Raw genomic sequence first — 27,782 nt, 5'->3', positions numbered from 1 at the left:
AAGAAGATAGGCTATACTGAAAAACTCCAACTCATAAGTCGTTTGAAGCCTTTTATTTGTTTTCTCTTTTTGTTTTCAGAATATTGTTTTTAACAACCAATTAATCCAACAGGGAGGATCATGCCGATTGCAGCAGCTACCCCAAACAGAGCTATGGAGATGGCTTTTGCAGCTGCTCCTGCAACAAAGGAACAAGGAGTTAGTGTCTATTGAACTGACTCAGGGCCGCAGAGGCTCTTCCCTAACAACATAGCAAGTGGTCTTGTTATATTTGAAGTCAGACTATTTGTTCATCTACCCTAGTGTTGTCAAGGTCCGACTAGCAGTAGCTCATCTTAGGGCAGAAGATCTTTGCAATCACCACCTGCTCCTCAAAGCTTTAAATGGAGACAGAGACCAGCGATTGAACCTGCTTGGGACCATCATGCATGCAAAGTGTGTTTCTCTACTACACCACTGAGTTCTGTTCCCTCCGTAATGAACTATCATGAAACACGAGCTCCCCAAAGTTGATACGCCACCAATTCCAGGTTGTAGTATTAGCATTTACTTTACATTTGGAGGTGACAATAGTGGTGGGGGTTTTGGAGTGTGTTTTTGTTCTATTTTTGAAGAAGCAGATTTTCAACATGCCCTGATTTTAAGTCAACCAGCTGCAGACAAGGCTGGTTCAAAATTTCAGCAGCCCATGGGACAAATGAGTGTCACCCGCAGCATAGAGCTCTAGCTGCCAGTTGGGAAGCTTGGTATCTGCCTGAATATACCTCCCCTCCCCTCCCCCCAATCCCACCTTCTTCTCTCCACATAGTCTGGATCCTTGGTATCTACCCAAAGTTACCAACCTCCCTCTCCTGCAACACAGTCACTGCTGTGATATCTGGGCCAGTGAAGACCAGATTCTTATTCCTGTCAAAGTGGCATTCCACAGGTTGAGATGATGGTCGAGGCTTTACCTGATGAAGAGTGGCCTGGTATCTGATTTGCAGACCTCTTCCGCTGATACGCTGAAAGACAGGCACACCCCAGTTGTTAGGAAGCAATCAAACATTACACAAAAGGAACACAAAATAGAGTTGTTCCTACACCCACCACCACAGATGTGATGTGTTAAGTCCACATTACGTTCTAGCATAACACTTTGGGGTCCTTAGAAATGGGACCAATATTTGAGCAAAAGCCATGCTTTCAAGAAGTGGGGAGGCAGAAAAGTTTTCCTATATCTTTGTTCCAGAGGAGATTTCTGGGAACTGAAAACGGCCCTTTTCAAGTCCAGGGGTGCCAAGTTGAATAAAATATGGGGGGGCAGGTACAGGGCTGTCCCTAGGCCCGGGCTGGGTGGAGCAAGGCGCCAGGGCGCCTGGCCATCAGGGGCGAGGAAGGGGGGCGGAAGGGGCGCCGAACGCTAGTGTCTGCCTCCGTGCGCCTCTGCTGTTGAGCGGCTTCAGGCAGCTCTCCGGAGGCGCACGGGGAGCGCTGGCCTGGGGCTGGCTGAACAGCTGAGAGGTGCAGCACGGTGGCCCCAGGCTCGCGCTCCCCGCATGCCTCCAGAGCTTCGTGCAGGGAGCAGGAGCCTGGGACCGCCTCCTCCGCGCCTCTCAGTTTTTGAGTGGCTTCAGGCCGCTCTCCGGAGGCGCGCAGGGAGCACGAGCCTGAGGCTGCCTCCTCCACGCCTCTCAGCTCCCTGCGCTCCCCTCCTGCCCGCCTCACTCACAGGGGGCGCCAGAGGGATCTTGGCACCAGGGCGCCAGATATGGTTAAGACAGCCTGGGCGGGTAAGCCCCACCCTCCCACATAATCACAAGATACAGCACACACTCACCATTTGAATGGCAATGTCCATCAGTTTTGGGGAGGCCCAGCCCTCTCAAATATTTTGGGGGGCGCGAAGGTACCTCAACCCTTAGGAGTTGGCCAAAGGCATCATCTAGTCAAGCATCTTGTTCTCTTTTCCAATTACATTTTATTAAGTTTCAACATTTTCAACATGTACAATCAAAGCAATTTCAACTTTCATTTTTGTCGACTTCCCACCCTGTTTTCCATGGCGTTGTTGCTTCTCTTCTTGTGCCGCACCTTTCTGTCTATTAAATCATAACCGCAGTATTATAATCCAGTTACTTCCTTGGCTCATTGCTGAAATCCTGCTCGTGAGTTCATCATACTATATACCAAGCATCCTGTTCTCACAGAGGCCACCCAGATGCCCACAGGAAGCCCCAAAAGCAGGATGTGAGCACAGCAACATTCTCCCCAACTGCAATTCCCAGCAACGGGTTTTCAGAGCTTCTGAGTCACTCTGACAGTGGAGGCCGAACACAGCCTTTGTAGCGAGTAGCAAATAGCATTCGCTGGGATGCCACCGAGGTTCTTGCATTACAAGGGAGAAAAACTTCTCCTGGATAGGCAGTATGCATGCCTGATCTGGGAAGGACATGCCAGCAGTGTGAGTGACCGGCTTACCTTTGGCTTCAAGAGCGTAGGGTCGAGGTGTCGCCTGCCCTCCCTGCAGTTGGCGGGCCCACACCCGGAGCACCTCATTGAGGGGGTAACGGCAGCGCAGGGTCAGCCTGGAGAGAAAAGCCAGACCTGTAGTCTTACACAAGCCATGTGGTCCATTCCAGCACCACCAGAAGACGAAGAAAAGGACAGCATCTCTCCTGGAACATTTTAACTACAGAGCCGCCTCACCTGTACTGGGAGTCCCTTGTTATAACTGGACTTGCTTCCGGAATCAACTCTCTCCTGAAGGTCACTTCGTTCTCGTACACCAAGTAGCTACCGTCAAACTGAAGGGTGGAGAAGAAATTCAGTGCAAGGGGGTGGGGAGGCTCCGTAATTGGGGGAGGGGGCATTGTGATGGGGCAGCCCCCCAGTTGCAGAATTGTCTCTCTTACAGAGGTGTGTGTGGCCCCTTCATTATGTTGCTTCCATCTGAAGACACACCTCTTTACACCCTGGCCTCTTCACGCCTGACTGTAGATAAATACTTCCATTTATTTATTGAACTCTTATGCCACCTTTCCGCCAACCAAGGTGGTTTACACTAAAACCACTCGACAAAACGAAGAATGACGAGAGTCCTCGCAGGCCAAATGGGAGCCAATGTGCTTTCCTTGGCCTGTGGCTCCTTTGCTTCTGCTACCCCTCAGGGGAATGCAGGCCTTTAGCAGCCCCAAAGAAGGGGCTAGAGAAGCTGCCCCAACAGTTATTAATAATACTGCTAATACTTTTACTGCTAAATTATTACTAAATACTATTTTGCTACTTAATTTATTACTCGCCCTCCACCAGTGGGTCCCAGGGCAGGTTACAAATTTAAAATTCAGAATTGAAAGCAGTTTACACAGATTACAGTGACAAGAATAGGGTGGGTCTTGAAAACACACATCTCAAGTGTCCCCAGCCCAGGTAAAGAAGTGTGTCTTCAGCATTTGCCCAAAGCTGTACAGTTCTGTCAGGAGCTGGTAGCACGGGTGCTCCCTGTCCTGAGAGCTACCTACCCTCCTTGTGGTGCCGCAAGAAGCCACTGGGAAAGAGAAGAGGGCCTTGGACTCATCAGCAGCCACTGGCCCACAATTCTTGTCCCGTAGGTGGGTTTTCCTGGGGTCCAAAGCTGGCTTTGTGTCCAGGCCGAGGACCGTGGCCATTATGGTTCCATTGGGGAGGCACACTGCAGGAAGAAAGAGAAAACACAGCAGGCTGCCTTTGACTGAATCAGACCATTGGGTCCATCTGACTTAGCATTGTCAACACTGACTAGCAGCAGCTCCCCAGAGTTTCAGGCAGGAGGCTCTCCTGGGCCTGCCTGGAGACGTCGGGGCTTGAACCTTGGTGCCTTCTGCACACAGAGGCAGATTTTGGGTAGCATGGCCGGTTCCCCTGCACAACGGACAAGCAGGTGCCTTCCCACATGCTTCCCAAAGCCTAGTATGTGTTGGGCTTTGGCGAGGAGGCGTGAGGGCTCAAACAGGGTCCTAGAGTCCTCCTGTCTCCTTCTCAAAGCCTAGTTAGCACTTGCCCAGCTTTGGGATGGAGGAAGAAGGGCTCTAGGACCCTGCCAGAGCCTGGTGCCTCCTTCTCAAAGCCCAACACTTCCTTTACCTGGCTTTGAGAAGGTGGCATGAGGACCGGCCTCACACAGGGCACCATTTTACCAAGCATGGGTTAGAGAGAGGTCAGCCAAAGTTGTTGAGCTTTCTGGGGAACATTCTGAGGGGCAGAACCCCGCTTCCTGCCCCAGCTGCATAGAGAGCAGATACTCTACCAAGCTAAGATCCGTCTCCAAAATTATCGTTCATCACATTCTACAAGAAATCTCTCTACTTTTGCCCCTGGCCCTGCCTGCTACAAGCCCACCCCCCCTTCCATCAGGGAATGTGCGCCTTGAGTTGAAATAGGTTGCCAAACAAGTCTTACTCCACACAAAACGGAACCGTCATGCCAAATTCCTTACCAAGCAGTTTTCCGGTGGGGAAAATACAGCCAACGGGGAATGCTATCAGTGTCGCCGACGTCTTGTTATCCCTCAGGGTGAAGTCGAGTCGGGCAGTTAGTCCTTGGAGGGAAATATCCTGTGGCAACACACACACAAACTCACGTCACACATACCCGATCGGGTCGGCTCCTGCGTCAACTCAAGGCCAAAAGTGGTGGCAGGAGCCTTCCCCAACTCAGGCCTACCTCGTACACCAAGCCAGATGCCAAAAAGGGCACAGAGAGGTAGTAGGAGCTGCCGTCATCCTGCACAGTGTAGTTCTGCGATGCGGCCAATTCGTTTGTCAGCTGCAAATTCCCCACGTACGGGACCCAGTAGTGATCCAAGTTTCCGCGGGTCATTACCAGTCCAATCCTCCCCGTCTCACAGAAGCCCTCGAAGGTCGGAAGAACTGAAGAATGGTGGGTGAGGAAGAGACCATCACCAAATATATCTTGCTACATATACAGAAGACATTAACAAGGCACATCCTCTCTCAAAACACGCAGTTTTGCAACAACTGAGATTTACTTGCAAGAGAGGGCATCTTCTCCACAGAGATTCCAGACTTAATTTTAATACATTTCATTAGGAATCTTTGTGGTCTCTTTCAGCGATATGCAACATGGACACCCTCAACACGCTGTCAACGCCAGCTCCCGTGGTTCCTGACCATCGTTCATGTTGGCTGAGGAGTGTCGAAAATCTAGAGAACACCATGTTGGGTATCCCTAATCTATTACAGTCATATCTCGGGTTACAGACGCTTTAGGTTGCGCATTTTCGGGTTGCGCACCGTGCTGAACCCAGAAGTACCAGAACAGGTTATGGTACTTCCGGGTTTCAGCGCTCGTGCATGCGCAGAACCGCTAAATCGCACTTTGCGCATGCGCAGAAGCATGACCTGCGCGTGCGCAGATGCGGCACTGCGGGTTGCGAACGTGCCTCCCGCATGGATCACGTTCGCAACCCAAGCGTCCACTGTATAATGCTTGCAATTATGTTGTGAATTTTTTGGGCACATCTGCATGAAATAACTTAAGAGCAGTTCTGCAAGGTGAGGAGGCCAGAGGCCCCTATTCTTAATTCAAGGACTTAAAACATACAGATGATAAACACAAACTTAAAAACAAAAAGGTTTCCTAGGAGGGAACAAGGCTGTCACTATACATTTAAAGGCTCCCTCATAAAATCCTGGGAACTGTAGTTCCTTAAGGGTGCTGGGAAATGTAGTTCTGGGAGAGGGTGAGCTACAGTTCCAAAGACTTTTTGGGAGGAAACCACATGCTTGAAATGTGCTTCAGACATATGGTGTGTACGCAGCCCAAATCTTTCCGAACTATTGCTTATTTCTAAGAATATCTCTACAGATGTAATTTACACTTGATAGGCAATCATACTGGATTGACTGAGCAACACTGCATTTCTTCCCACATATATATATTTTAAAATGCTTTGAAAGACAGACACTTCATATCCCAATCCCACCCTACTCAAGTAGACTCACCAACATCAGGGACGTCACATTCAATTACCCCAGGGTAGGTGAACGGCTTGCCCTTTGGGACCAGGTTGAATGTGTACTCTAACCGCAGGGTGTATCTTCTGATGTTGTCATACAGGTACTGGAGAAGAGAAGGGCCCGTTCATGGCACAATGAAAGCTGGAAGCCCCTCCACCCCAAAGGTTACGAGTTTGAATCTCCCATCATTCTCTCCATCCAGCTTGTTATCAGCATGACACTATTTTTTTTAACTGTGATGCACTCTACATGGGGCCACCTTCGAAGGGCGTTCTGAAACTTCAGGTGGTGCAGAACAATGCAGCCAAAATATTGACCGGGACTAGTTTTATAGGGATAGAATCATAGAATCGTAGAATCGTAGAGTTGGAAGAGACCACTAGGGCCATCCAGTCCAACCCCCTGCCAAGCAGGAAACACCATCAAAGCATTCTTGACATATGCCTGTCAAGCCTCTGCTTAAAACCTCCAAAGAAGAAGACTCCACCACACTCCTTGGTAGCAAATTCCACTTTGGTCGTACCTCGGAAGTCAAACAGAATCCATTCCAGAAGTCCGTTTGATTTCCAAAGCACGGCTTCCGATTGGCTGCAGAACTGCTAAATCGCACTTTGCGCATGCACAGAACGCCCTGTCGGACGTTCGGCTTCCGAAAGAACATTTGAAAACCAGAACAATCACTTCCGGTTTCCGATCGTTTGGGAGCCAGAACATTCAACTCCCAGGGCGTTTGGGAGCCGAGGTACAACTGTATGTGACTTGCTTGCTACAGTAGCCTCAACAACTACTGGCCAGTTCCCACACACGATTCAGAGTGTGGGTTGTGAGCTCTACAAACACAATTTGAGAACAGGTTATTCGAAAGACCATGTTCTCCCATAGGTTTAAGCCCTGGGTTTAAGCTGTTTGGGAGAAGGCCCTCTTTTTAATAAATAACAATATTGCCTCTCCCACCAACATCTGAGGCTCATTTGGCAGGCTTTGAACTCAAGAGAGGACCCTCTCAGTGGCTATTCTGAGGGTCTGAAACTCCTTGCCATGAGAGGCTTTGCCAGCTCAGTCATAGGAAGTCGCCTTATACTGAGTCACACCATGGTTCCATCCAGCTCAATACTGTCTACACTGACTGGCAGTAGCGCTCAAGGGTTTCAGGGAGGGCCCTACCTGGAGATGTCAGAATTCGAACCAGGGACCTTCTACATGAAAAACAGTTACTCTGCCACTGACTTCAGCCTTTCCCCATGTCTTCTGCTACCAGGCAAATACATGTTTGTTTAAACCGGTCTTTGGCCCATAAGCCAACTTGTAAATATAATATAGTTGGTTTAACTTCTTTTTAAAAATAGTGTTTTACCTGCTATGGTTACGGATAGCCAAATTACAATTGGCAAGGTCTCTTGTTTGCTTGTGTGATGGAGAAGTAAGAAATATAAGATATTCTAGAAAAAGGGTCCTCAGGGGCCAAAAGTGGCCCTCAGCAATCCCCATGCCACATCCTTCACAGGTCTTACACACCAAGGGCTTTTGTCTGGCTGGAATATCCCGTACTTAAAATTCTGCTTTCCTGGATAGAGGACAGGTGGGGGTATTAGAAAATAAGCAGCTATGCCAAGGCAAAGTTTACCTTCATCAAGATTGCTCAGAAGGGAAATGCTAAAGGACAAGAACCCAGAGTAAATGTAAACAGGTCCTTGACTACCCTCCCTGAATGGAAGAACTTCTACGCCTTGCCTCGAAAGCCCAGCAAGCAGACACATTCTAGTCTTTCTGTTTCACAAGACCATAATTTCCCTGCTCAAGCTCTACTATGCAGCAAGGAGGACTAGTCTCTTATCACGGCCTCTGAGAACTACACTCCACCCCCACCCCAGGTGCCTGTGCAACAGAAACAGTCCTTCAAAGCTGACCGCAAGTTAGGCCCCTACCTCCTGCTCCACCAGAGAGTCAGTGAAAGGGACCTGCAGGATGAAGACCCTCGTGTTGTTGGGGTTGGGGGCTTCACCCAGGCCGAAACCACGCCCTTTGAGCTCCGCGGGCGTTAAGGGCTTGCCGCCAACCGCGATGGTGACCAGCGCCAAGTCTGGGAGGAAGTTGCCTAGGCTGATGTCAAAGTAACCTCTCTCAGCGACTGTGTCTGGAAGAGAGATGGTGCATTGGATAGTAGATGGCGTCAGCTAAGGCAGAGACAAAAGCAGCCTTCAAAACTCCCATTCTCCTAGGCGCATTTTGCGACAGGGAATCTCATTCGCAAGAGCAGTTTCTGGGCTCTGGGCGCAGTGTTGTGCCTGAGATTTCAGATTAAAACTGCAGAGGGGAAGGAAAGGAGGACCCTTTTTTGCCTCCCCACTTCCAGCTACTTTCTGAAGACTGGAGAAGAGACCCTCTTAATAGTATCAGGAGGGGTGGTCAGGGGACGGACTAGACCAGGGATCCCCAAACTAAGGCCTGGGGGCCGGATGCGGCCCAATCGCCTTCTAAATCCGGCCCGTGGACGGTCCAGGAATCAGCATGTTTTTACATGAGTAGAAGGTCCTTCTATTTAAAATGCATCTCTGGGTTATTTGTGGGGCCTGCCTGGTGTTTTTAAATGAGTAGAATGTGTCCTTTTATTTAAAATGCATGTCTGGGTTATTTGTGGGGCATAGGAATTCGTTCATTCCCCCCCCCCCCAAAAAAAATAGTCTGGCCACCCACAAGGTCTGAGGGACAGTCGACCGGCCCCCTGCTGAAAAAGTTTGCTGACCCCTGGACTAGACCATGTGAAAAATGAACACAGTATTTTAGCTGCAGTTCATTCATTTTCAGCTTTGTATTCTTGTTATTTAAAAAAAGGGGCACCTAGACATTCCATTGTTGTGCCCATATAACCTAGGTTTAAGGTGTCATTTACCTCCTAGATTTCATATCTCGGTTTCTAACACTGGTCAAAATTGTCCCCCATGGCTCCACTTCCCTCAAGAGAATGGAAGTTCGCAAGGGCCTATGACCAATGGTAGCTAACATGGCTCCTTCAGATGTGTTTTACTCCCATCAGCATGGCTAGTCCTCAGAGCCAATAGGAGTTGAAGTCAGGATGGGCGCCATGTTGGCTGGGAATATTCTAGAAACCTTGCCAAGGCCCATTCTTTGTACCACAATGTTCAGTATTGGGGTTTCCTCCCTGAATATTCTACATATTGTAGGGTAGGAGAGCTGTAAAAAAAAAATCACATCTGACAACCAATGTGCCCCTTGGGTTTCAGATAGTACAGGGATAGATGAGTCTATAAACCCTGGTACACAAATTTTCACAGCAGCTATGGTGGCTCAATTACCAGAAGTATTTAGTGTTAACTCTAGAACTGTACACTCGATTCTGACCAAACTAAGCACCTTCCCGCAAGAGTGGTACCTATTTATCTACTTGCACTTTGACATGCTTTCGAACTGCTAGGCTGGCAGGAGCAGGGACTGAGCAATGGGAGCTCACCCCGTTGCGGGGATTTGAACCGCCAACCTTCTGATCGGCAAGCCCTAGGCTCTGTGGTTTAACCCACAGCGCCATCCGCATCCACGTTGTGAAATATACTGGCATTGTTTTCAGCTCTCCTACCACACCAATAGGGTTGTAGTGTTTGTTGCCCCACTGGAATTAACGGACCTATTTGAGCCACAGCCATTCATTTCAATGGGTTTACCCCGAGTAGGGCTAACATTGACTACAACCCCACAGGGCTTCAGAGCAGGGCTTACAAACATCATGTCTGCCCTCAGGCTTTTGCAGGTGCGAACAACATGGGCTCGAGTATAACCGCCCCGGCGCTGTCATGAGTGCGGATCATCACGAATGCACAATAAAAAGGACATCTGGAGGGGACCTCTAAAACTGCATTAAGTACGGATGGGTGCATTCGTTTTATGTGCTGCTTTTTTAAAAGACACACTAAAAAGTGGACAAGCAAAGGATCAGGAAGCAAAGAAGGACTAAGCCAATGTTCAGCTTGCTAGGACGCAAATAGGATTTCAGATGCAAATGTGATTTCTCTTGCCTAGACAGGGGTATATTTCAAGCCCTGAGAGGAAGGAAGAACAAGGCCTGAGCTTACTGTCAACCAGCACAGGTACAAGAGGAGCAAATGGTGTGTGGATGGCCTTGAGGCTGCGGTGGCGTGTCCGGTCACTCTCGTCTCCCTGCCACCTGCGGTCCAACAGCAGCTTTATGCTGTAGGTAGTGCCATAGTGGTTGTCAATCACGTCGCTCTGGAAGCAAAAAGTGGGAGGAGGAATGCTAAAAGCCTTGCAGCCAGGTCTCTCAGAACTTGAGTGGCTTGGGAATAAAGATCCCCGCCCCCATCTTCTTTGGTAGGTCAGTGGTAGAGGATCTGCTCTTTGTGTAAAAGGCCACAGATTCAATCCCCAATGGCAGGTAGGACTGGAAATGTCTCCTGTTTGAAACGCTAGAGAAGATGCTGCCAGTCAGTGGGAGCAGTATTAAGCTAGATGGAACCTCGTACCAGCTCTGTATAAGCCTGCTTTCCTAACTTCCTATCTTCCTTCACTGCCCCAAGCTTCTTTAGAAGCAACCCTGGCATTAATCCCACCCACCCACCCTTGAGTCTATTAACCTCCCCCCTCACCATCTGCAGATAGTCTTGCAAAAAGCTGCAGGGACAGATTTCTGCCAGACATTAGGATAAACTTTCTATTGGCGACAGAAAGTATAAGAAACGGCGCAAGAGCAAAAAGAAGTCTTCCTTGGAGAGCAGCCAGATTCCCTTCGTTAGAAGAATATTAGCTAGGGCTGCGCCAATAATAATAATAAATTCTCCCATTTCTCAAAAGTTTATTTCTTCTGCAAAAGGGGAGATGCCAGGGATTGAACCTGTGACCTTCAGACGCTCTGCCACTGAGCTATAGCCCTTTGCAAAACACAGCAGATACTGACCTCCATGAGACCTCCTGGGGCCCCAATGGGCACTGTGATGCTGACGAATTTGGTGTCTGCCAGGAAGCTGTATCCATTTGTCAGGATGGTGGCTGCGTCAATCACACGCCCATCCAAGCCCATCTCAACAGCTTCATCCCTATAGAGATGTGGGAATCTCACCAGGGACGGCAAGATCCGGGGGGTTCCCCACCTTAAGGTGGTGGTGGTGAAAACGGGGAGATCTGCAAGAGACAAAGATTCCCCTTGTTATTGGCACTGCATCACATCATGAAGGGTTCGACAAAGACATGAGCCAAATTTGACAGATGGGAGGGACCTCTCAATCACCTGGTGTCACAGTGAGGTCAGGTGATTGGACGCTTAGAAGTCCCCCAAAACTGGGACTTCAAAGCACCCCATAGGGCTTCCAAAGAGCCCTGCATGATGCTTTAAAGCAGGGTTTCCCAAACTCAGATCTCCGGTTGCTTTTGGACTACAATTCCCATCATCCCTGACCACTGGTCCTGCTAGCTAGGGAGTTGTAGTCCAAAAACAGCTGGAGACCTGAGTTTAGGAAACACTGTCTGAGCCTGCTTTCTTCAGATCAGTTTGCCTTGGAGGAAATCGCTAGCATAGTCAGTCCTCCAGGCTGTGTGATCTTGTGGGGAATTTGCTCACACAGCTCACCCAACAGCCTTCAGCTCTACTATCCAAATGGATTTCACTGTCCCCGTATCCATTGCACCCATCTTTTGATGTAAAGGAGAGGTAAATTCTCCAGAATCGATGCCAGACGTTAAGAACAGGGACAAGTCTATTGAAAAAGAGTGCCGTCATTTTTAATCCGTTAAATCAGAGCTGGTTAATTTCTTTCAGCCCAAGGGTCGCATTCCCTCATGGATAGCCTTATGGGGGCCACATGGGGGGGGGAGCCAGAGACAGGACTCAGGAGGAGCAACAGGTATAACTGTGTTTTTTGAGACACACACACACAAAGAGGTTTACAGGCACATATCTATTTTCATAGTAGCAGGCAAACAAGAGGCATCACTGCTCAAGGATACTTCCCATCCTGGAAAAAAACACGAGGCAGCTAGTGAGAGGGGCATGACCTGCAAAGAGTCCCCCAAAAGCCAGGTAGGAAGGCCTGGCAGGCCAGATCCAGCCCCTGACTAAGCCCCAGCATTAAATGCCATAGGCAATGCAAAAGCAGAGAGACTCACTGATGGGACAGGCAAGAGCAGTGTCTACCATGAGGATCATCCAGGCCTGCTTGTAAAAGACTGTGGCCCGTGCCACCTCCACTTCCAGGCCCTCTACCTGCAGAAGGAATTGACAGTAAGGCTGTAACGTTAAAGCTCCAGCATTGAAACCTAGCAGGCCAGGCAGGCAGCGACACCATTAGGGAAGGACTTCATTTGTCATTGAAGGGACGCAGGTGGCACTGTGGGTTAAACCACAGAGCCTAGGGCTTGCCGATCAGAAGGTCGGTGGTTCAAATCCCCGCAACAGGGTGGGCTCCTGTTGTACGGTCCCAGCTTCTGCCAACCTAGCAGTTCGAAAGCACATCAAAGTGCAAGTAGATAAATAGGTACCACTACAGCGGGAAGGTAAACAGCGTTTCCGTGTGCTGCTCTGGTTCGCCAGAAGCGGCTTTGTCATGCTGGCCACATGACCTGGAAGCTGTACACCGGCTCCCTCGGCCAGTAAAGCGAGATGAGCACTGCAACCCCAGAGTCATCCGTGACTGGACCTAACGGTCAGAGGTCCCTTTACCTTTTTCATTTGTCATTATTATCTTCCTCATTCCCCAGTCCCAGGGTGGGTTACAGCATTAAAACCCAACATTCAAAATGGTTTAAAACAACCCTTGGCCCTCCAGATGCCAAGTTCTTAATTGGCAACACAGCTGGGGAACCTGCAGCCCTATGGACACAGCTGAACCGCAACTCCCATCAGCCCCAGCAAGCACAGCCAATAGCCAGGGATGAGGGGAGTTGTAGTCCAGCAACTTTTGGATGGCCACAGGCTCTACAGCCCAGATCTGATAATTGTATGGACTCACTTAAAAAACCCAAAATGATATATATATATATATATATATATATATATATATATATATATATATAATTTTGTTTTAGAATTTAAAATACTCATTTTACATCCTTAAGATATCAATGACTTCCCTTCTCTTTCCATATTTCATTTTACATGCAAGTCCCGCCATATTTTACAAAAACGATTCAGTATTTGTTCATTCATTCACTATTCCATTATTGCACCCATCAAAAACTGTTGAATTTATCTTAATGCTGCCAGCGTTTTCAGCTGTATACAGTTATTTCCTATATATTCAATAAACACTTTCCAATCTTCTTTAAACGGATGTTCTTGTTTCGTTTTGTTGGGGGGACGGGACAAAGTGCTTTTGAGTACTTTCTGCACTCTTTTGCGAGTGCACCGCTGATGCAAGTTAAGTGGGAAATTATTTAACTAGGAACGTGCATTGCAGTGCCCCAGAGGGCAATGGTATCCGAGCTAGTCTGGTTCTTTTCACTAAGGAAAGCCATCCCCCTCCTGGCACCAAACACTGAGCACCACACCATAGTTAGGCCGTATGGTTGGTAGCCATTAATCCTTCCCAACACAGACACAGACGTTCTCTCTCTCTTTCTCCTTACCAGGGAGACTTCGGTCTGCTGGGTGCCGTAGGGAGTGCGGAAAAGGACGCGGGTAGCCGTGGTGTTGACGCCGTAGCCCAAGGCATGTGCCTCGGTGGCCATCATGTTCTGCAGGGAGCCATTCTGATAGTGGAAAGCCACCTGCCACACCTGGTTCACAGCTCCTTGGGCCTACAAAAGGCAAACCCATGAGGGGAGAGTTTGAACAGAGACTGGAGTTGTGAAGGGACAACGGGTCTCTAACACCCACACTCTAACTGTAGTTCCCACTGTTCTTTCAGAAAAAGCGGGATGAAAACCTCCAGTTTCACAAAAGATAGGGCTTGGCTTTAGGCTACCTCAGGGCACTTTATCTAAAGCCCCTCACCACCTTACCACCAGTGGTGTTTCCCTCTCATGGATCCCTTCTGCTCTGGTTAGCCTTTCCCTCAGGCAATTTCGTGGCTTTCTTGGCTTCACCGACCAGCCCTTAGTATGTCAGAAGTACTTTGAACTAGCTTCCTTTCCTGACCCCAGGGAAGCTTGGTTCCCTTCTTAGCCACACAACTGGAGGAACTGACACACTGCTGGAGTCAATTAGCGTTTTGGCACATTTTAAAACTTTATTTATTAACTTGAGAACATGGATTTCACTGGTAACTTATAGCGCATTCCTCTCATTATAGGACACAGACTTAATATAGCATTTCATCCCTCCAAACCTAACCTCCTCACTCCCCACACTCCCCTAACGGTTATCCCTCTTTTGTTTTTAAACACAGCCTAGTTCCACCTCCTGGAGAACTGCCTATCATTGGAGGGATGGTCCCAATGCACCGAGTTCTCAGCAAGCACTAATTCGCCACAGGAGTAAACCCACTTGCCTGCCCAATGACACACAGGGCCTCTAGGCTGGGGCAGGTAACCCAGCGAGGTCACTTTGGTGTTGCAAATGCAGCAGTTTGTCTTCACCCCCAGAGGCGCACTCCATTGTCTCTCGAGGCAGACGGGTGCCAGCCACAACTCCCATGAGGTCCAGCTAGCTTGACCAATGGTGAGGGATGATAGGACTTGTAGTCCAACGTCTCAAGGGTCCCCCTCATACCCAATGGGAGAGAGCCAATGCAGGACATTTTGGTGCCCAAGTCAGAAAATAAGATAGTGCCCTCTCCCCACAGAAGCTGAATATGGTTGACTGTTCTCATCTGGGCTGCAAAAAGGGCAGAGCCATTCACTGCCCCAGAGGGCACCAGAGCTGGATTAGAGGGCGCACGGCCAACAGCCTGGCACACACACACAGCTCTGTCCTCCAATACTTTGCAAACATTCTCCGCCTCTCAGCATCTGCTGCCTGAAAGAGCAGCTACCTCACTTGGTCTTAATGGTAGGGCTGACTCTGGACAACACTGGCCCATTATTTACGTCCCTGAAGAGATCCTTCTCCTTCTGCTTCCCTCTTATCAAGAATATCTTCTGCTGCCCCCTTTGTCCCTCAAAATCCTTACCACAGGCCACACTGCAATCCAGTCTTCATTCAGAGCCTCGCTAGCTGTTCCTGGGACTGCCCGTCGGACGGAGACCTGCAACAACAGCCCTGAGTTGATCCATAAAAGCATCCAGTCTAGTGCTCTCAGTGTGCAGTTTCCAAGAGCCACGACAGAGATGGTCAGTTTTGGAAGAGGTTTGGCAGCACCATTCTTCTCTAGATCTGAAAGATTGCCTTCGCTAACACATCCCCTGGCCTGCACTTTTATGAATAGCTATGACATGCCCATAAGCCCAACTGCAAGATCCAGCAGCTTAGCAGGCAGGAGACGAGACCTTCTCAGTGGTGGCCCCATATTCAGTGGTTGCTGATGCCCACTGGGACAAGTAGAGCAAAAAGCAGGGAGGCTAAGAAAAGGAGAAGCCAGAACCAATGATAGAAGAGCCAACCAATTCCAGTTTTCATAGAATTGTAGAGTTGGAAGGGGGTCTGAGAATCAGCTTGTCCAGCCCCCTGCAGTGCAAGAACATGCAGTTGTCCCATAAGGGGATCAAACCTGCAAACTTGGCATTATTAGCATCATGGTAACCAACAGAGCTATCCAGTTTCGTTCTCTGTGAGTTGTACAATGGCTGTACATACTAAGGAGCATGAACTTCCTCTCAAGTGATTTGCACAGTTACTTCGCTACAGTCTTTCAAAAAGGTCTTGAAACCTTTTTTTTTCTAGGTTGAAATGCTTTTTCTTAAAATGGCAGCAGGAAGCTCACAGCAGTATCTTGCAAGCCTGTGCATTGCGCTTAAGCAGCTGTTTTAAATGACTCTTTATTGAAATGCAATATACTGCATCTCTAATTACCTGATGCAAGAGCTTTGCCCTGGAAATACTTAAAACTATCAATAAAAATAGATAGGAGCAAGGGAGCCAGCTCAATAGCTTGCCACTCAAAACTGATCTTCACTCAATATTAATTCATCGGTTAATTTGTTAACCTGATCCTGCCTTTCTCCCTCTCTCCCTCTCTCTCCCCCCCCTCTCTCCTAGAAAGATCCCCAGCATAGCCAAGGTAAAAAAATAGATAGATTTGCATGTTGTTAAGACAACTTCTAAATGTCCCAGTGGCTGTCCTTCCATCACCTTTCATGCCATCTCTCTTTCCTGATTGCTGGCAGTTGGGGCGTTTGTTGCCTCGCTGTGCATTTCTGACACCACCTCCCCAGGACACCCCTACGTTTTGGGGTTCCTGCCAAACATGCTTTGATAGGCTAAAAGGATGCAGGTTTTCCTTCCACCTCCACTCACCTCCATGTAGTTTTCCTCACAGACGATCTCGCGGGGGCTCCATGGGGCACCACGGGGGCAGTTCATAAAGACGTCGTAAGTGGCCGTCAAGTTCGCTGGGCTGGTTACCTCCACCTGGAGCTGAAGGCTGAACTCCTGGTCAAACTGGACAGAAAGGAAATCTCATTTTCTCCTCCACTTTTCAAGTTCGTCCCCTCAGTAGCATTCGCCTAGCCCTAGGCTGCATCCATACCATAACATTCAAAGCACTCCGATACCATTTTAAATGGCCACGGTTTAAATGACCAAAGAATTCTGGGAGCTGTAGTTTGTTAAGAATGCCGAGAGTTGTTAGGGAACGTCTCTCATCCCCTCAAAGTACTACAATTCCCAAAGTGGTTTAACAGTCAAAACCTCTTCACAGGAAACTCTGGGAATTGTAGCTCTGTGTGGGGAACTACAACTCTTGGAATTCTGTGGGTGAAACCGTGACTATTTAAAGTGGTATTCTAGTGATCAACTTGTATGGTGTGAATGTGGCCTAAAACTCTTGAACTTTTTATCACCATTGTGGGCACTGCCAGGTGTTTTTTATTGTTATTAAATGTCTGTGTTACAAACAGTACTATTTTTCTAGAGAAAGAGGTGTTGAAAAGTCAACATGAACACCTTTCTCTTAGAATGGCAATGGCACCCACCTGAGAAGTGCCAGAACCGAGTTCCTGCGAGTTCCCCATGAAAAAAGCGCTGGTTACAAAAGTAAATTTTACCTTTGCACAGTAGGCCCCAAAGACCCACACACTTGTTCCTCCATCTAGGAAGAAACATTGCAAAGTTTAAGCACATTTCAGCCAGGCAAGAATGCTCCTTAAATAGGGCTGATCTGTGGCGGTGCTCTGGGGAAAGTCCCAAGGGGCAGATAAAAGATTTAAGCATGCCGTTTTCCTTTTTAAACAAGTTTAAAAAGACGACATTGACAAGAAAGTGGACCCACCCACTTACCAAATTGCGGACTGAGCAGGCCAGAAAGGAAACTCTTATCTCAGGGTTGCCATACAAGTCGGTACCACTGGTGAAGCCACACTGAGAGGCAACATGGCCCGTCACGGGGATGCGCTGTCTCTGCTCATCTATGGACAAGAGGAAGCAGGTTAATCCTATCAGGTAAAAAAAATCAGGACACACACACAACACACAAACACCCTCCTAATAGACCTCCCTGCATCATGCTCAACTTTCTTTGAAGCAACTGGATCTTGATTACTCGCCTCAGCAGCGATGCATGAACAGAGTATCCTGTTTCAGGCATCCAACAGGGATGGGTAAACTTTTTGAGTCTGAGGGCAGCTTCCAGGGGCCACATGCGAGAGGTGGGCAGGGCCAGAGGTATAATAATAATAATAATAATAATAATTTATTATTTATACCCCGCCCATCTGGCTGGGTTTCCCCAGCCACTCTGGGCGACTTCCAACAGAAAAATAAAACACAATAATCTATTAAACATTAAAAGCCTCCCTGAACAGGGCTGCCTTCAGATGTCTTCTAAAAGTCTGGTAGTTGTTTTCCTCTTTGACATCTGTTGGGAGGGCGTTCCACAGGGCAGGCGCCACCACCGAGAAGGCCCTCTACCTAGTTCCCTGCAACTTGGCATCTCGCAACGAGGGAACTGCTAGAAGGCCCTTGGTGCTGGACCTCAGTGTCCGGGCAGAATGATGGAGGTGGAGACGCTCCTTCAGGTATACTGGACCGAGGCCATTTAGGTCTTTAAAGGTAAGCACCAACACTTTGAATTGTGCTCAGAAACGTACTGGGTGGATGGAAAAAAGAATGCACATTTTAGCTCTGAATGGTAGGTGAATTTCTACACACACACACACACACACACACACACACACACACACACTTCTCTATGCTCCATCCAGGCAGGCAAGAGGCATTGTCAGAATTCAGCAACACGCCCCAGCCAGGCAATAAACACTCAAGGAGGGACAACAGAGGGGAGGGGGTTTGGGGAGAGTCCCAAGGGCCAGGCAGAGATGCCCAGGGAGCCACATCCAATTCCCTGAGCCTGAGGTTCCCAAGCCCCAGTTGAAACTGTTTTCAGCAAGAAAATTTGCACTGACAGTATTTCCTTTTCATAGAATCATAGAATCATAGAGTTGGAAGAGACCACAAGGGCCATCCAGTCCAACCCCCTGCCAAGCAGGAAACACCATCAAAGCATTCCTGCCAAGCATCCCTGCCAACTCCCTGCCAAGCAGGAAACACCATCAAAGCATTTTTCTTGAGCTGCCAAGCACCCGATTCAGTCTCTTGGCAATCCACGGGGCGGGGGGTGGGGGGCTGATTCCATATGACAGAAGTTACTCTAGTACCCCAAGATACCACTTACTTGTGATTTCCAGGGTTCAGTTTCAGCCACTAGTTAGCTTGGGGGGAAAGTAAAGAGTGCCTCTGAGCATGCGCAGACAACTCCTTTCCTACCACAGGGAAATCACAGCCAGCCTCTGTGTGCCTGGGATCAGGAGTGAACCTTTGACCACAGCCTTCCCTGATATTCACTCCAGATGTTTTGGACTACAACTCCCAACAGCCCATGCTGGCTCAGGCTGATGGCAATTGTAGTCTAAAGGACCCGAGGGCAGGATATCAAGGGACGGCTGCCTACCACTTCTCCCTTTCAAGATAAACACTCCATACTTGTGAGGGACAGGGGATATCGCGAAGTCCCTCCCCTCCTGAGTTCAAGCCCGTCCCCGAGCAAAGGGGAAAGCAGGGAGAGTTCCGATTCCAGTGGGGAAGCAGGAAGTCGTGTCCGAGGCTCAGGCAAGGTAGAGGAGCCAGGGTCCCAGGTGGGACAGGAAGGGGCAAGCAAGGGGGGAAGACCCATCCCCCCAACTCCAGAATTACGCAGGAAGAGGAGGGGCAAGAGGATGGGTCTGCCAAAGCTTTTGTGTTGGAGAAAGACGCGCCAAAAGCCATTAGGAGGTTCTGAAACCGACTGACCACATCACTCCGTGTAAATAGCAATGACTTGAGCACTGTAAATACGCAGCACCAATAAAAGAATAAAATGCAGAGCTGCGTAGCGTCGTTACTCTGAAGTAGTCCACTCCGGCCACCGTGACAGCAACCTCCTAATCATTTTTGGGCTACTTTGGAGTTGCCGGGATGAGCGTGTCAGAGGCGGAGAAGTGGCGGCAGATCGCTGAGCAAGCCCAGCTAGAACTGCAGCAGCTGTCGCTGCAGGCGCAGGGAGAATTGAAGGCAGCTAAAGAAGAGACTAAGAAGGTCCAGGACGACCGGCTACAACTTGCGGAACAGGTGAGAGAGCTTCAGGAAAAAGAGCAGCAATTAAGGGCGGTGGCGGTAGACCTCCAAAACAAGCTGGATGCAGAGAAAAACAAGGCGGGAGGGGCACCCCAAGTCCAAGTGCTGCCAGGAAGGAGAGCTGGGACCCTAGTTAGCAAGTTCAATGGAGACCCGAAGGAATTTCAGGGCTTTGAGACTGAGATTGTGTATGCTCTTGAGCTGCACCACGATGAGTTCCCTGATGATGAGCACAGAGTAGCGTTTATTGTGGAGCACCTTACCGGGGCAGCCAGGGAGTGGCTAAGACCGTTAATTGCAACAAGGAATCCTTGCATGAAGAATGTCAAACTATTTCTAGAAGGTTTGAAAACGATGTATTCGTCCGATAGTCATATGGACCAGACTAAGGAGGAACTTCATAATTTACGCCAAGGAAATATGACAGTTCGCGCGTATTGGGCGAAATTCACCATGCTGGTGCACAGATTGGGGTGGGAACTGGGGTCCCCCCCAATGCAAGCGGCGTTCTACTTGGGGTTGCATGAGGAGGTGAAGGATGAGCTCTCGAGAGGTCCAAAGCCCAGTAATATGGATCAGCTGAGCAAAGCGGCTCTGGCGGTGGGGGTGAGACAGGAATCCCGGTGGAGCGACAAGCAAGCAACGCGCGCAAAGCGGGCTTGGTTCCCACGGTCGCAGGAGAAGCCACTCCCCCAACAACCCTTTCAAGCCACGCCTGGGGCCAGTCAGGACCAGGAACCCATGCAGATTGATAGCGCGCGCGCGCTTTTCAAACCCCAGCGGCGCCAAGACGCAAGGAGGGAAGGGGTGGGAATTGCTTTCTCTGCAACTCCCCCCAGCATCTCGTCAGAGACTGCCCACATCGCAGGGAGTGGCAAGGAAAGGCGGGAACGGTTGTGCCCTCCCCCACTGACGCAGCACCACAGCAGGGAAACGGGAAAGCCTGGCTGCAGGAGACAAGGGGCAGCAGCCAGGCACAGTCAGCAGACAACAGCCCCAGCCCACCCACCCGCACAGAGAGGAGCAGAGCCAGCCCACCCCTCCCAGAGCAGGAGTGGTTCTAGAAGTGACGCTCACGCTTCCAAATGGCTATCCCCTTACAGTCCTCGCCCTAATTGACAGTGGGGCGTCAGCGAACTTCTTCTCGAGAAACTTTGCAGAAGAGCACCAGATCCAGCTTCTGCAGCTGGATTTTCCTCTGCACGTGGCAACCATTGACGGCAGAGAGCTGCTGGGAGGGGCCATCACTCATCAAACCCCCCCCATGAGAATGACGGTTGGAAGGCACTCAGAGACACTGGCATTCAACGTCACCACCATCTCAGACCCCCCCATAGTTTTGGGCATGAGCTGGCTGGCGCGCCACGACCCCTCCATAAGTTGGCATCAGAGATGCATCACATTTGGATCGGACTTTTGCCTAGAACATTGCATGCAGCACCAACCAGGGGAGGGGCCTCCGATAGCCACGGTGGCCACCATGCACGTCAAAGGGGGTGAAGCGATACCCAAACCGTACTGGGACCTGCAGGAGGTCTTCAGCGAAGCGGAGTCCGACCACCTGCCCCCACACAGGCCTTTTGACTGCCAGATCAACCTGGTGCCAGGGGCAACTATACCCCCAGCCAAGCTGTACGCCATGTCAGACCAGGAACTGGAGGATCTGCGCGCTTTCATCGACAAGAACCTCAAGCGGGGGTTCATCAGAGAAAGCAAGGCAGCAGGGGGCAGCCCGGTCTTCTGGGTGGACAAGAAAGACACGCAACAGCGCTGCCTGGTGGTGGATTTTAGACGGCTGAATTCGGTGACAGAACCAGTGGCTTTCCCCATGCCCAGAGTGGATGATCTCCTGACAGCGGCACGCAGGGGCCAGATTTTCACCAAGCTAGACCTGAGGGGGGCGTACAACTTGATCAGAATCCGGGAGGGCGATGAGTGGAAGACCACGATGTTCACGCCGCTGGGCTCTTTTGAATATCTGGTGATGCCCTTCGGGTTGCAAGGGGGCTCAGCATGCTTCCAGGCCTTCATGCACCACGTCCTGGGGTCCCTCCTCTTCAGGAAATGCTTGGTCTTTCTGGATGACATCCTTATTTACTCCAACGACCCAGTGCAGCACGTGAAGGACGTCAGGGAGGTGTTACAGCGCCTGAAGGAGAACCACCTGTATGTGAAGCTGGAGAAGTGCAAGTTTCACACCAAGGAGGTGGACTTCCTGGGCTACAAGCTGTCAGACAAGGGGCTAGCGATGGACAAGGACAAGGTGCAGGCCATCCTGGACTGGCACAGCCCCAGGACGCGCAAAGATGCCCAACGCCTACTAGGCTTCGCCAACTTCTACAGGAAGTTCATCAAGAACTTCTCTCGAGTTACGGCTCCCATCACTGACTGCCTGAGAGGCAAGCAGAAGTTCCGGTGGACACCAGAGGCGCAAGCAGCGTTCGAAAGCCTCAAGAGGGTGTTCGCCTCAGACCAGAACCTGTTCCACGTGGTTCAGGACGCGCCCCTACGCATTGAGACAGATGCCTCTGATAAAGCTGTGGGCGCCATTTTGTTGCAACTGGACGCCAACAGAGAGTGGAGACCCTGTGCCTTCTTCTCCAGGAAGTTGACCCAGCCAGAGCGGAACTACACAGTTTTTGATCGGGAACTTCTGGCGATCCACGCGGCGTTCCAGCACTGGAGACACTTCCTGGTGGGCGCCAAGCACCCCATCCAGGTGTGCACAGACCACAAGAACCTGGAGTTCTGGAGAACTGCCAGGGTGCTCAACCAGCGGCAGATACGGTGGGCAGAGTTCTTCTCGAACTTCAACTTCTCCATACACTACATCCCGGGAGAGCAGAACGTCAGGGCGGATGCCCTCTCCCGCAAGCCAGAGTACATGGAGGAGGAGGCGCCACCAGCCCCAAGGCACATTTTCCCCCCGTCGGCATGGTCCTGCGGAGCAGCAGTGGTGAGCGAGGCAGAACTCACAGCACTGACGGCAGCGGATGAATTTGCCAACCGCATCTTCAGAGAACTGAGAGGGGGGAGGGAGCAGGCAAAAGACTTTGCAGAACGCAGAGGGCTGCTTTTCTACAAGGGTGCACTGTACCTGCCCACCACCCAGCTCAGACGTACGGTCCTCAAACAGATGCACGACAACCCAACGGCGGGGCATTTTGGAAGGGACAAGACCACTCACCTAGTCATGAGACACTTCTGGTGGCCAGGGGTGAGGGAAGATGTTCGAGACTATGTACGGGGCTGTGACACCTGCCAGCGGGCAAAGGTGGTCAGAGCAGCGCCACCAGGGTTGCTGGAGCCCTTAGCCACGCCACACAGGCCGTGGGAAGTAGTGTCCATGGACTTCATCACAGACCTGCCGTCGTCCAGGGGCAAGACCGCAGTGTTGGTGGTGGTGGACCTCATGTCCAAAATGTGCCACTTTATACCGTGTGCCAGGGCAGTCTCTGCAGAAGAGACAGCCAAACTGTTTGTTGATCACGTTTTCAGACTGCATGGATTACCTTTAAGGGTTATTTCGGATCGTGGCCGCCAATTTGTTTCCAGGTTCTGGCGGCGGCTCATGAACCTCCTGCAGGTGGAGGTCAGCTTGTCGACGGCTAGACACCCGCAGACCAACGGACAAGCGGAGAGGGTCAACGCCATTCTGCAGCAGTACCTGAGATGCTACGTCAGCCAGAGGCAAACGGACTGGGTGGATCGCCTGCCTCTAGCAGAATTTGCCGACAACAATGCAGTGCACGTCTCCACAGGGGTGTCGCCCTTTAAGGCCAATTACGGGCGCGACCTCAGATCTTTCCCAGAGAGGGAGGGGGAGGAGGAGGAGGCACGGGAGAGCAGCTCACCATGGCGCTGGGAAGCGGAGTTTGGGGAACCAGAGGATGAGGTATGGGTGTCACCGAGATCCACCCAGTCAGAGGAAGGAGCAGATTGGCAGAACGTTTTTACCCCCACCAGCTCTGAAGCCACGGACTTTTTGGGATTCCCGTCCTCCCAGGCGGAAGGGGGGGGCTCGCAGGACTGGGGGGAGGTGTTCACACCAACGGGCTCGGAGAGCACTGAGTTCTTAGGCTTCCAGTCGTCACCGACACATGGGGGGGGGCCTGGGGAGGGGTGAAGGAGAGCTTGGGAGGGGGGTGGATGTGAGGGACAGGGGATATCGCGAAGTCCCTCCCCTCCTGAGTTCAAGCCCGTCCCCGAGCAAAGGGGAAAGCAGGGAGAGTTCCGATTCCAGTGGGGAAGCAGGAAGTCGTGTCCGAGGCTCAGGCAAGGTAGAGGAGCCAGGGTCCCAGGTGGGACAGGAAGGGGCAAGCAAGGGGGGAAGACCCATCCCCCCAACTCCAGAATTACGCAGGAAGAGGAGGGGCAAGAGGATGGGTCTGCCAAAGCTTTTGTGTTGGAGAAAGACGCGCCAAAAGCCATTAGGAGGTTCTGAAACCGACTGACCACATCACTCCGTGTAAATAGCAATGACTTGAGCACTGTAAATACGCAGCACCAATAAAAGAATAAAATGCAGAGCTGCGTAGCGTCGTTACTCTGAAGTAGTCCACTCCGGCCACCGTGACAATACTTACTGAAGACGCTGTAATGCCACAAATTCTGGCCCAAGGCAGCCTTGTCCATCCATATCCAGAAATAACGGCCCCGACATTCTGTCCGCGCAGCACCTTCCAGGAAAGAAAATGTTTCTCTATCAAGGAAAGGCCAACAGACACTATATCCCAGCTGTCCTTCTGCCCCAGCAAGCAGGCAAACACACTCCTTCACATCCACTTTAGGAGTGGAGTTCTGGATCTGGTCAGTAGGCTGGATCCTGATCTCCCCCCACCCCCCACAGACCACTTTGACAAGGCCGCAGGTCTCTCATCTCTGCTTTAGACACTACCCCCGAGGCTGTACACACAGGAATCCAGTCGCAGACCAGCAGATCCGAGTGCCTATGGGTTGACAGAATAGTATCAAAGGGTACTGAATTCCACTGACTAATGCCAATTGTTGCATTAGGGAGCTGTGCTGTTCAAGAAACTCTGTTGGGGAGATGCCCGAAGTAGCTTTCTCCAAAATACAGCCTGTGTTTCTCAAACTTGGGTCCCCCGCTGTTGTTGGACTACAAGTCCCATCATCCCTGACCACTGGTTCTGCTAGCTAGCGGTGATGGGTTTTGTAGTCCAACAACAGCTGGGGACCCAAGTTTGAGAAACGCTGAATATTGAAGCCGATATTTGCACCCCACAAAGGAGATGGTAAGAATGAAAAACACTTGCCGACCCACCCACACCCTCCCTCTTTAGTTTTATTCTCAAGCGCATTGACAGAAAGACCTGGTGCTCACCTGGGGGGAAGGGTATCGACTCCACCGCTTGGGACAGAAACATACAAAGCAGGGCTAACCTAAATAAGGAAACCAAGAGACAGAAATTGAATCAGTTTGGCTTTTACACAGGAAAGAGGTTTTGAGAGCATCGCACACCACAGCCCCATTGGAGTAGTGAAGGGTGCAAAATTGGCAACTGATCTCTAGTTGTATGCATGTGTAGCCCCCTCTAACTTATGGAAAGATCCAAAGATCTCAGGACAGCAGAAGGCAAGATGACAAAATCCTATAAAACTGACTTCTCCCAACCTGGTGTCTTGCAGATGTTTTGGACTACAAGTTCCATCAGCAGCAGCCATACTGCTGCTTGTGGCTGATGGGAGTTGTAGTCCCAAGCAAAAATCACGCCTCCGGCTAGGAAACTTTCAGGTTTAAGGTTCAAAAAGGCATTCAAGCTTAAAGAAAGAAAGAAACCTTTAAAAAAAACAACAACCCAACAGTTTATTTCTAATGTTCCTTCTCTAGAGGAAGAGTTGAGCACAGTATTGAAAATGCCAGGTATCCAAATTTCAGAGTATTCAAAGAAGAGAAAGACTGTAAGCAACATTTTGAGATCTCAAGACCTGGACTAACATCAGAATCCCATGTTTGTACACACGACACCTTTAAAGCCCATTTGAAGCCCATTTCCCCCCTCAAATAATTCTGGGCACTGTAGTTTGTTGGGAATTGCAATACTAAGAGGCTAACTACAGTGCCCATAATTCTTTGAGGAAAGTAATGTGCTTTAAAGTTATCATGTGTACACAGCCTTAGAATAAAATCCCATTGAGAACGTCAGCTGTGATGGCAGGAGTTAGAAAGGGCAGGGAGGGAAATAGAGAACCGCGTAGATATGGGATATAAATACAACAATAAACTGAGTTCAGTAGGAATAATTCCCAATAGGATATACCGTAGATTTTGCAGCCTCAGAGACTTCTCTTTTATTGCCTTTATGAAGTGTACAGCTTGAAATGCGATTTGCTTGAAATGTCCCTCTTTGTATTGCAAATACAAGTCTTCACATGCACTCTGAATTTCCTGTGCAATTTCTATTTTTAAAGCTGCTAAAGAGTTAGATAACACGCCCGCCTCATAATGAAAAGCCCTCTCCAACAGAGTCAGCTGAAATCATATGACAAGCATGCATGTCAGTAGGAGGGTATATTTCATGATTTCAGCTTTGCTAAATAAAATGATTGATATGTGTGTTTCTTAGGAAGCTGTCTTATACTGAGTCAGACCATTGGTGCAGCTAGCTAGGTGTTGTCTACACCGATGTGGGGTTACCATACGTCCAGAATTTCCCATACATACACGGAATACTGTAGTTGGAAGCAGCGTCCGGGCGAAAATTGGCAAAATGTCTGGGCAAATCAGGACAAATGGCAACCCACTGCAGGGGGTTGAACTCGATGACCCTCATGGTTCCATCCAACTCTACGATTCTAAGATTCTATGACTCGGAAATGTAGCGCAAGAATGCTCTGATCCACAGTACAATGTTTTGTTACAGACCCCTTCTATGTCCCCCCACAACCCCACGTTGATTCAGTGACGCGATTGTTTACTTAACAAGTATGGCTGTCTCCAAGGAGGCACTAGAAAACTTGTGGGGTCAAGTGAGCCAGTTTTCAAATTGCACAGGAAACATATGAAGCTGCTGTATACAGAGTCAAAAGCTTAGTCCATCCAGCTCTGTAGCGTCCACTCTGACTGGCAGCGGCTCTCCAGGGTTTCAGGTAAGAGTCTCTCCTAAACCTACCTGGAGGTGCCCAGAATTGATGCTCTATCCCAGGGGTCCCCAAACTTACCCGGCTTTGGGCCGGATGCCTGCCGCGCTGATTGTGTGGTGGGCCGGAGGGTGGGGGAGTGCGCGCACAGGCGTGGGAGCATGTGGCTGTGCGTGCACATGCACAAAAGCTATTTCTGGCACACTCCCGACCTGGAAAACGCCGGAAATAGCTTGTGCGCATGTGCAGAAGCCTCCTCCGACCCGAAAGTACACCAGAAATGACGCTTGTGCATGCACACAAGCTATTTCCGTCGCTTTTCCGGGTTGGAAGTCGGCAGCCGCACCGCACCGCGCTGGTAAGAGCGGGCGGCAGCAGCGGGCGGAGGTGGTCTCCGGGGGCCGCATAAAAAAGCCTCAGGGGCCATATGTGGCCCCCGGGCCGTAGTCTGGGGACCCCTGCTCTATCCTTTCCTAATAAAAAGAAAGTGGCTTCCATTGGGCTCACACCCAAAACCCACATGTAAAACAGGCATGATATCCCACAAATTCCAGGGGGGACAGGAACTCTCCCCTAGTTAGGCAGTTAAAAGACTACATGAGCATAAAAAGATTGGGAGTTTTAGAAGACCCTCCACACTCCCTAACTACTGTCCTCCCCCTACCCATAGATCAAGTGCCGGTGGGGCAAAATGCTGTTACACCAGATAATTATTTACATAGCCTTTCTATTCTAGAACACAACCCGATTTTTTTTTACGATTAAGACCTCTCTTACAGAAAACAAACAACACTGCCCCCCCCATGCTGAAAGACATACTGTACTAAGAAAAATAAAATTGACTTACCCTGCGAAGGAAGGGGAAGACATGATTCTATTACTCTCTCCCCTAAGAGTTTCCCCTAGCAGCCTCCCACCCAAGCTGCCTCTCACTTGCAACAGGTGAGAACACTTTATATTGTTTCCTGGTTCCAAAGTGTGTATCTCACCTGCTCCTAGTCACACCATCAGGAGCTGTT

General features: G+C 50.0%; 1 protein-coding gene across 2 annotated transcripts; it reads right to left on the bottom strand.

The window, feature by feature from the left end:
• Nucleotides 1–38: 38 nt before the first annotated feature.
• LOC118095093 (uncharacterized) lies at nt 39–27,782 on the bottom strand. Of its 2 annotated transcripts, XM_088656068.1 has the most exons (19): nt 27,611–27,782; nt 25,007–25,065; nt 24,249–24,341; nt 17,332–17,459; nt 16,351–16,494; nt 15,068–15,142; nt 13,584–13,754; nt 12,126–12,222; nt 10,921–11,144; nt 10,082–10,235; nt 7,922–8,130; nt 5,982–6,099; nt 4,681–4,886; nt 4,454–4,571; nt 3,501–3,670; nt 2,689–2,786; nt 2,461–2,567; nt 954–1,004; nt 39–178 (listed from the first exon to the last, which is right to left on the bottom strand). In XM_088656068.1, the coding sequence occupies exons 1-19, from the start codon at nt 27,631–27,633 to the stop codon at nt 90–92; spliced, it is 2,334 nt and encodes a 777-aa protein (XP_088512194.1). In that variant the 5' UTR covers nt 27,634–27,782; the 3' UTR covers nt 39–89. The 2 variants fall into 2 exon arrangements, with proteins under 2 accessions (XP_088512194.1, XP_088512195.1); XM_088656069.1 differs by lacking the exons at nt 39–178; nt 954–1,004 and adding an exon at nt 1,870–2,081.

This window comes from Zootoca vivipara, chromosome 12, assembly GCF_965207765.1.
Source record: "Zootoca vivipara chromosome 12, rZooViv2.hap1.1, whole genome shotgun sequence".
In the NCBI taxonomy this organism is placed as follows: domain Eukaryota; kingdom Metazoa; phylum Chordata; class Lepidosauria; order Squamata; family Lacertidae; genus Zootoca; species Zootoca vivipara.
This window is presented reverse-complemented; position numbering and strand designations above follow the sequence as displayed.

Excerpts from the sequence above, each read along its gene's own strand:
- LOC118095093 (XM_088656068.1), bottom strand. The coding sequence starts at position 27,633 with ATGTCTTCCCCTTCCTTCGCAGG. Across the intron at positions 25,066-27,610 it reads TCTTCCCCTTCCTTCGCAGG|GTTAGCCCTGCTTTGTATGT; the intron begins GTAAGTCAATTT and ends TTCCTTATTTAG. Across the intron at positions 8,131-10,081 it reads TGTACCTGTGCTGGTTGACA|ACACAGTCGCTGAGAGAGGT; the intron begins GTAAGCTCAGGC and ends TCTCTCTTCCAG.